This window comes from Urocampus carinirostris, chromosome 11 (genome assembly GCF_059441175.1).
Source record: "Urocampus carinirostris isolate Australia breed hairy pipefish chromosome 11, RoL_Ucar_1.0, whole genome shotgun sequence".
Classification (NCBI taxonomy): Eukaryota; Metazoa; Chordata; class Actinopteri; order Syngnathiformes; family Syngnathidae; genus Urocampus; species Urocampus carinirostris.
In genome coordinates this window covers 18271470-18281180 of record NC_142359.1, presented here as the reverse complement: position 1 = coordinate 18281180, position 9711 = coordinate 18271470, and the positions used below count along the sequence as shown (strand labels likewise).

The following is a 9711-nucleotide window of genomic DNA, read 5'->3' as shown; positions in this document are numbered from 1 at the left end:
AACTTTTCTTACATTTTAAACCCTGGGCACACCTGTCACCAACCACTTGGGGAATTTGGCAAGCACATATTGGTTAGCGCGTGTGCGGCACAGTTCTGAGGTCGTGGGAAACTCCTGAGTGGGTTCAAATCCAGCTCCCGGCCTTACTGTGCAGAGTTTGTATGTTCTCCCCGTGCTTGCGTGGGTTTCCTCCGGGCACTCCGGTTTCCTCCCGCATTCCAAAAACATGCATTTCAGGTGAATTGGGCGGTCCAAATTGTCCCTAGCTGTGACTGAGCGAGTGAGTTGTCTGTCCCCGCGTGCCCTGCGATTGGCTGGCAACCAGTCCAGGGTGTCCCCTGCCCACTGCCTGATGATTGCTGGGATGGGCTCCAGCATCCCCGCGACCCTACTGAGGATAAGCGGTGCAGCTGATGAGATGAGATGAGATATTTGCTACAGCCCCGAAACAAAAGCAAATGTGGGCTGCATGTAAAATATGAGGCCTGAATTTCCAGACAAAAGCGCCAGGGCAACCATACTGTGGAGAAGAGTGCTAGATTTTTGTGCTGTAGTCATTGGTGGTTGCCATAGTAATGTACTAAATTGCATTTGCTTGTCATCGTTCTTCGGAGATTAAAGGAAACAAATAAAAGGGAAGTGTAGCGTTTTTAATGGATAATGTTCATTGAGGACTTGTTTTGTGGGTGAAATGTGAAAACTATTTATAATATCGTAAATGTTGAATAAGGTTTTACTCAGTCAATGATACAAAAAAAAAAATTAATATTAAAAATTGGCTAAATCTGCTCATTAGTCTTTTGTGTTTGTTTTTTTGTTTGCCAAACCACAGTGTGAGAAACAATGAATTATGCCAGGACTAGGGATTACTGAGGAAATTCATAGATGCAGAAGTTGAGACCTAATTCATGGTTCTTACAATATCTTCATAGACACATTCAAGCACTTTTTAGGTTTTCAATTCTTCCAGTACCGTTAAAAGAAAAATGGGGTAAATCTTGACATTTGCAGACCCAAAAATTAAAACTCTGTTTGTATATGCGATTTTTTATCTTGTGTGTACATGTATCCAGATAATAGATTTTGGTAAAATTAATTGCTCTAATAGATTTTTGGATTTGAGCAATACGTTTGAAAATATTTTGGAGACACTAGGGTAAAATGACAATATGTAGCTTACTTTTTCGGAAATTCCACTGGGAAATACTACCTTCATGCATGGCCCATAATATATGACCATAATATGTAATCCTTGCACTAATACACATTTCAGAGTGCCCTGCTTAAGTGTAGTAGGCACCTGTCCTCATGGGCGCGATGATTCTTCATAGGACATTGCCATACAAACTAATTCAACTGTCATTAATCACGAGGGAAGAAATGCAATGATGGAGTAAAGCAATAGAAAGCAGTGTCTGCATCCTTTTTAAGTAGACTTGCTGTAAAACAAGGCAACAGTTTCAAGCATTCACAATTACTTCACACAAAATGCAAGCAGTTCCTTAAGATCAAAACATTAAAATTCAAGCATTTAAGGATTTCAAGTAACCCTACAAACCTTGCTAATGAAGAACAGAGATTAGCTTTTAGAAAACATGCTGTTCATTTTATTGATTTTCACTCACAATAAAAAAAAAAAGGGCACCGATGAACATTTCTCTCCTTTGTGCGTTTTTCTTTGGTTATAAATAGGTACAAAATCCACAATTTGAGCTTCACATCCTGCATTTTAAAATAGGGTCAGCGTCATCCTGAAGTGTGTTTAATAAATAAGCCATAACAGATATTGGAAATTTCAGATCGAGACGGCAGAGAAGAAGAGATGCTTTCAATGTTTGAGTTTCAGTTGGAGCAAGTTGGAGACGTTTATTTTAAGTGCTTGACACAAAAGTGAGGACGACTCGTGTACGCCCCGGTCCCGAACGAGCGCCGATTTCAAAGGTTAGCGGCGGCGCTAGCGACACGTGCAAGACTCCGCCACCATGTCCTCCAGTTCCTTGTATTCCACCTTCTTTTTGTGTACTACCAGCACACTCATGGGCATGTATTTGTAAGGTACGCAGGACGGGGGTGGGACGTCACCCATCCCCAGCTCGTGGATGATGGTCTGGATGATGGCATGGTTGGGCGAGTGGTAGCCGTAGGTTAGCACGCGCGGGCAGTCACCTTGGCAGAACCGCGGGTTATAGACGGGCGGCGCGATATAGTGACCCCAGTCCAGCTCGTCGAACGAAAGACGGAAAGAGTGCAGCTTGCAGCGGTTCTTGGGCGGACCTGTTTTGCGCATCGCCCCGGGGGGTATGTCGGCGATGACGGAGGCCAGGCCGGGGGTGGGCGTAGGGTCCGACGGGGGGCTTTCTGAGCTGCGGCGCTGGCGCAGAAGGTGATGCCACCGGCTCAGTCGCCTCATGACATTTCCTTCTCTAGCCACCGGCAGCTGGGCTGAGATCCAGTCCAGACCAGCTCGCTGTTCCTCCAGGTACAAAAGCAGCGAAGGGGCTTCCAAGTGGGGCAGCCCGAGGCCTATTTCAGCCTGTTCAATGCATAAGTACTGGACGCTTAGGTTCAAGTGTCCGCCCTCCCCACCGAGGAGGACGCGAGGACCGATGTCTGCTTCCGTCCAGCGCTGATGGGGCTCCACTGTAGCGACCAGGCTCTCCTCGCCCGGCCAAGTGACCCGGGCATGGCAGCGGGGCGACGGGAGGGCAGACGAATAAGCAGAGCGAAGGTGCACGAATGAGGCACGGATCAGCTGCTCCGATGGTAGCACTTCCACATCGTATTTGACGCTGAAGTTGTAATGGTGGTCTTTAAGACAAAATGGACAAAAAAAGGCATTAAGAAAAGGAGACCTCAGGAAGGGATATCTGACCCTAAATTCAGGGTGTTTTGACTTTTATTTAAAGCGGTGGTCCGCAAACTACCACCAACTTCCACAGTTGGTTCTGCTACCTGAACAGTACCAGAGAGCGTTTTGACGTATATTTGTTTATCCCTTAAAAGAACTCAAAGTTTGGGTGAATATTTTTGTTTGTAATGGGATTCAAACCCGGGTCACAGCAGTGAAAGCGCCAAATTTACCACTGGACAACCATTGATATAGATCTATGGTCTTCAACCTTTTTCAAGCTGAGAGCTGCTTCGTGTTACTCATTAGCGCAAAGGGCACCCAGTTTGATATGCATTCCTAAAATAGCAACTTAGCTAGATAACTTGCTAAATAACTAAAAAGTAGCTTGATAGTTAGCTAGAAAGGTAAAGAGGTATAAAACTGAAAGACAGCTAGATAGTTATCTAAAAGAGTAGAAAGCCAACTAAATAGCCATATAGAAAGCTGAAAAAGGCTAGATAGCTAGCTAAAAGGAGGCAAAAATTTAGCTTGATAACAAGCAAAAAACAGAATGTTAGCTAGATAGCCTGGAAAAATGGCTAAAAAGGCATGAAGATATCTAGCTAAGAATCCCAAACATTTTTTGTTCATTCGCGTTATAGAACCTATCTATCTATCCATCTACCTTGGTCATATCCCTCAAGAGGGGTGACTGACAGCAAGACAAACACATACGATAACAAAGAAAATAAAAGGGGAAAAAACAAAATAGCAAAAAAACAAACAAAAAAAAACAACATTTTTGGACCATGGCCAACCCAATTGCCCAAACACCCAAACAAGTTAGGCACCTCGGCACCCAAGTTGGTCATGCTTTCGTCCCTCCAGATGAAAGGGGACACCAGAAAGCGGCCAAGTCACTCGGGTCAGGGTGACACAACACTTGTTCAACAGGGCCCGACAGCTTTCACTGGTTTACCCCTGCCGCATCATACGAGTCCACAATCCCACTATCCTTTCACAACACAACATCTCTCAACTCCTTTCTATCACCAACAAGAGCTCTAGTATAGCTAGTTATAGAACCTATAATTTGGAATTCAGTTTTTTTGTATTCGATGTAAAAATAAGCCAGCTCCCCATCAATAAGAAGCCGTGGGACCCAGCTTCCTTAGAGACACTTTTTTGCCCCCTTTCCCTCACTCGCTCTCTAACTTTCGTTCTAGAAGGCGCCGTTGACTGGTTAATATGCGTGGCGTCATCTCTCTATCTGCCTGCTTTGCGCGCTGAACAATGGGCCTGAAGTTCAACACTGAGGACAAAAAGAAAGTTCTTTGTGTAAAAATAAATGAAGCCATTTAAATTATATGGATGCAAAGCAGAATGCATAATCTATCAGTGGCAGAAGAAGCCGAATCAATCCCTCAAACCTAGGGAATTTTCGAGATCGGTGTTTCTCAACCAGTGGGTCGCAGGCCTTTGCACGTTAACTGCAAAATAACTGAGGGTCATGTATACAGTAGATGGTGATCATGTCCTGCGAATGAGAGTTGACGCCTGCTATTTCAAACTACATAAAAGAACGGACAAGTTCGTTTACACATGTTCAGCATGGTAAAACGCAAAAAACAACGAAGAATAAACAATATATTGATTTTATTATCTTGAAGATAAAGCACGGCAAAAAAAACTCTTGGAATATATCTTGATAGTTTAATTTTATTGTTTACTGATTGTGCATGTTGAGTCCGTTAAGAATGGCTAAGGTCATTGTAGTGAAGTATTCTGGATTTTCTTGAAGCGTCAGAGTAATATTTAGTGCCGCCCAGTGGTATGAAAAACAGTAGAACTAACATTTATCAGAATATAAGCCAACAAAAAAAATGAACTATCATACCAACGTTAATTTTTATAAGAAATCATAGGTAAAAAAATATGTATCTCTTTTACACTTCGGTCGCATCCAGCCACCACACTGTTTTTAGTGGCCCTGCCCGTTGCTTGCATTAGATGGCACAGTGCCATCTAGTGCACAAATATTATACACTGGTGCTTTGAAAATGCAGAGGATTGAGCTTTAGAGGGAATATTAATACTTCATTTTGGTTTTGCTGGTCTTAATTGTTCTACCTCTGGTTTGAACTGAACAATTCTTTCATTCAGTAAAAAAAAAAAAAAAGTTTTTGATTTGTTTGGGTCAAGACAATTAGCCTAAGATGGTGGGTCCCGAGTCAAACCAGTTGGGAAAAATCTAATGGTTTGTAAGGCCTTGGAGGTTGATAGGTATGCAAACAAATAGACGAGGGTCTCAAACTCAATTGAGTCGGGGGCCGCTGAAGCTAGGATTCAGCTGAGGTTGGGCCAAATAGGGTTTTCCACAAAAACATTTGTCTGTTGTTAAAGGGACAGTGTTTTATATTAGATGTCGCTGTGGTGTGTAGTGCAGGGGTGTCAAACTAATTTTAACTCGGGGGCCGACGATAGAACAAACATTCTCTCGGGGGTCGGACTAGTAGATGAGAAATACAAAGAGAGAAAGAGAGGGAGAAGCAAGGAGGGTGGGACAAAGACGGAGAAAGGGAGAAAGAGAGAAAAAGAGAACAAGAGAAACAAAAGAGATAAAAAGAGAAACAGTGAGGGGGAAAGAGAGAAAGAAATCCAAAGAGAAATAAAAAAGAAAAGGGAAGGAGAGAAAGAGAAGACGAGAAAGAGAAGGGGAAAGCAAAAGAGACAAAGAGAGAAAAAGAAAAAGGGGAGAGAGGAAAAAAGGTAAAAAGACAAAGACAAAAAAAGGGAAAAGTAGAGTGAAAGAGAGAGAGTGAGAGAAAAAGGGACAAATAGAGAGAGCTAAAAAAAAATACAAGTACAGCATCTTTGTGAGAGGCACATGGCTTTGGCAACATCAAGTGGACATATTTCAACCTGCAGCTCGTTTTTCTCTTGCGCTTCCCTCAGCCTTGTCTTGTGGGCCTGATTCAATCCTTCAGTGGGCCTGATCCGGCCCGCCTGTTTGACACCCGTGGTGTAGTGGAACCTAATAAGAGTCCATGGAAGACTAAAAACTACAGAGACTGGGAGTGAACAAAAAGCACCCCTTTTTCTTCATTTTTTTGGAAAAAATATTTAATTGAAAAATTAAAAATAGGAAAGAGTAAAATAAATAAAAAGGAATAAAAAAGTAGGGAAAAGAAAGCAAAAAAATATGGAAAAGTAGAAAAAAAGAAAATAAAATAAAGAAAAAAACAAATGAAATGCAATTTTTTTTGTTCGTTTCTTGAGTTTCTCGTTTTTTCCCCTCGACTTTTACTTTATCTCTTAGTTATTTTACTTTCATTCTTCTGTTTTTTTTTCTATATCTGCTTTTCAAAAGTGATAAGGTGCGTTGCGGTCACTTCAATGTGTCCGTATATTGTCTCCTTCCGGTGCTTTTAGCACTCGTTTTCAGTGGCACGGCACAATACAGCCACATCTAGTGGAAAAACAATACACACTGCCCCTTTAATTCAAGTCAAGTCACATTTATTTGTACAGCCCTTCATCACAACACGTCTCAAAGGACTGTACAGGTTACAATCACACCGTCCCCTGATCTGAAACCAACATGCGAGCTAGGAAAAACTCTAAAACCTTAGCAACTTTTATCTTAAAGAGGGGGCTTCAAACTGTCATCCTGGGGGCCGCAATTGGCCCCAGAGTTTGACACTCCTCACACAGAATCAAGCAAGGGGAAAAGTAAGGCGTTCCTTCCTCACCTCCGGACGCAGCCAGGTAGTGCACCGACGACGCAGCGGGTCTGAGCATGCGCACTGTGTTGGAGCCGAACTTCCGGTGGTGCTTGGGTCGACCACCCGGCCCCGCCGCGCTGCGGTACAAACTCAACATAAACTGAAGGTTCTGGTCCGACTTTTGTTCTTCGGTCAAGGGCCGATGGCGAGCGCCTCTGACCTCGGGGTCCCGGCGGGAGGAGCGACGCTGGGATATTTTAGAACGGGCTGCGACTCCGAACGGCAGGAGCGTGAGGAGGGAGAAGGACAGGGACAGGATCAAGACGCGCGGGAAAGTGTGATGGCCGCGCATCTTTAGCAACGAGAAGCTAATCGGCTGGGACGCGACGGACGGCGACCATCGTCGGCGTGGCCGTGGGCTCAACTGACTGCAGGTTCACCCGGTCTTGCGTGGGCCATCCAGGTGGACTCGACCTATCGCTCACGCAGAGTCCCCGTGACCCCAATTAACCCTTCGGGCGCGAGGGCTACGCCCCCTGCGACCCCGCCCACGGAAATCACGTGACCAGCTCTTCCAAAACGGAGGTTAAATCATTGTTTCTCGACATGTTTGAAATGCAAACTTTTTATTTTAATTTTTATATAACTTTCTCTTTCACTTTTACAGTTTGAATGTACTTTTCATGCAACACTGGTAAGATCTTACCCGTCAAGCTCCAGGGCTCCATGCGCTTACAAACTCGTATTTTCCCGTACAAAATACAAAAAAACCTTACACCATATTGTTTTATTCAAACGTGTTTATTTATGTAGTTTAACAAGTTATATTGTACATGTGTTTCGTTGTATCATTCTCTACATATTCTTAATAATTAAAAAAAAAAAAATCGGGAACAATTGTAATCAGCGTGACTAAAATATCCGTTAATCTCATTAGCTGCACCGCTTATCCTCAGTAGCGTCGCGGGGGTGCTGGAGCCCAACCCAGCAATCATTGTGCAGTGAGCAGGGGACACCCTGAACTGGCTGCAGGGCACACAGGGACAGGGACAGACAACTCGCTCGCTCATTCACACCTAGGGACAATTTGGTCCGGCCAATCTACCTGAAATGCATGTCTTTGGAATGTGGGAGGAAACTGGAGTGCCCGGAAGAAACCCACGCAAGCACGGGGAGAACATACAAACTCCGCACAGGAAGTCCGGTAGCTGGATTTGAACCCACACAGGAGGTTCCCAAGACCTTAGAACTGTGCCTGCACATGCGCTAACCACTGCGCCGCCGTGCTGCCCATATCCATCAATAACACTTTAAATTTGTAAATTAAGATATTTTTGGAGGAAAAAAATCAGTTTCAATTTCTGTTTTGTAAACCAAACTACAATATCAGCCATTGATGTATAGCGCCTAATTTCGACTCCCCCGCAAAATCCTCCCCCCTCACGCGCATTCTGCTGCGCTTCCGACAATAGCTTTATTGTTTTAATAAGCTTATTATATAGAATAAGCTCAGTAGCCTAGATGGTAGTGTGCCCGCTTTGAGACTGGGAGGTCGCTGGTTCGCGCCTCGACCGAGACATACCTAATTTGTATAATGGCGGCGCCCTCTGGCTGCGGCTGCATCGACTCGCTACAACGGGTCAGGTGTATCGACATTTCGTTCTGTGTACATTGTTACAAAGAATGACAATACAAAGGAAATTATTATTATTATTATGATTGGGAGGGAGGGGGAGGATTTTGCAGGGGAGTCGAAATTAGGCACTACAGCGGCAGACGCATGCGTACTGTAGCATCAAACGCTCGCTTTGTTTGCAATGAAAAAAAACGATACCACGGCGAACTCGTTTGACTTGATTGATTTGCCGTTTCGTGATAGTCGGTGTATACCGGATGGTACCCACCATTGACAGATTTGCGTTTTTCCGTACGGATTTTCTTGTACGTCGTACACGTCTTAAAATGCATAAAAAACGTACTTTGTACGGCAAAAACGTACAGGTTGACAGGTATGTACGATGTCTGTATGGTAATGTATATGTAAACTTTTAATAAAGCAAAAAAAGATAAAAAACATCCATTGCTACCCTTATCGCAAGCCGCAAGCCAAATTAAGAAAATCAAAATACTCTTCTCAAATGTATTCAATGAAACTTTCGAGCAGTTTTAACCAGAGATAGTAGAATATCTCATCTCTCATCTCATCAGCTGCACCTCTTATCCTCAGTAGGGTCGCGGGGGTGCTGGAGCCCATCCCGGCAATCATCGGGCAGTGGGCAGGGGACACCCTGAACTGGTTGCCATCCAATCGCAGGGCACACGGGGACAGACAACTCACTCGATCAGTCACACCTAGGGACAATTTGGACCGGCCAATTCACCTGAAATGCATGTCTTTGGAATGTGGGAGGAAACCGGAGTGCCCGGAGGAAACATGCAAACTCCGCACAGTAAGGCCGGGAGCTGGATTTGAACCCATGCAGGAGGTTCCCACAACTTCAGAACTGTGCCGCACACGCGCTAACCACTGTGCCGCCGTGCTACTTATTAAAAAAGAAAAAAATTACCAGCCAAAATCATAACTACTTCAAGTAATACAATCCTCGCGTTTTTTTGTTTAGTTTTTGTTTGATTGATCCAAAACTTAACTCGGTTTCCCCTTTTAAGTCATTTTATTACATGTTTATCTTGGACACAGTTGGAAAGGTTACTTTAAAAATGTGAAATTCAATACTGTTACTAATTGGTTGGGTGGATCCCTTAACCACTAGGGTCATATGGGCACCATTACCTGTGGTGTGTCTTGGGCAAGTACAGCCTGGTGGCAACCATCCCTCCCCTGGCCAACATATGATTCTATTCGGTCTTAAACTGGTAACCTTTTGCGGTTTAGGCGGATGTGGTAACCACTGCACTACAGAAACGTTCCCGACCCCTGTTTTAAGGCAACAAAAACTTTGAAGAGCCGTTTTACACCCGGAAGAGTCAACTCTTTTTATTGAATTGAGCTGAAAGAGCCACTTCACCAAGGAGCTGGACTTCTAGTCACTACTTGCTTCGAGTCTTGTGCTTCAAAATTGTGCTTTAGCACCCTCAAGCGGCGGGAGTTCCAAAACTCATGCATTTTCTCTCACAGCTTCTCGGTATCCAAAAGCC

General features: G+C 44.0%; 1 protein-coding gene across 1 annotated transcript; it reads right to left on the bottom strand.

Moving 5' to 3' along the window:
- Positions 1–1846: 1846 nt before the first annotated feature.
- bmp15 (bone morphogenetic protein 15) lies at positions 1847–7065 on the bottom strand. Its single transcript, XM_088348278.1, has 2 exons — positions 6583–7065; positions 1847–2808 (listed from the first exon to the last, which is right to left on the bottom strand). The coding sequence occupies exons 1-2, from the start codon at positions 6905–6907 to the stop codon at positions 1955–1957; spliced, it is 1179 nt and encodes a 392-aa protein (XP_088204404.1). The 5' UTR covers positions 6908–7065; the 3' UTR covers positions 1847–1954.
- Between the last annotated feature and the right edge of the window lie 2646 nt (positions 7066–9711).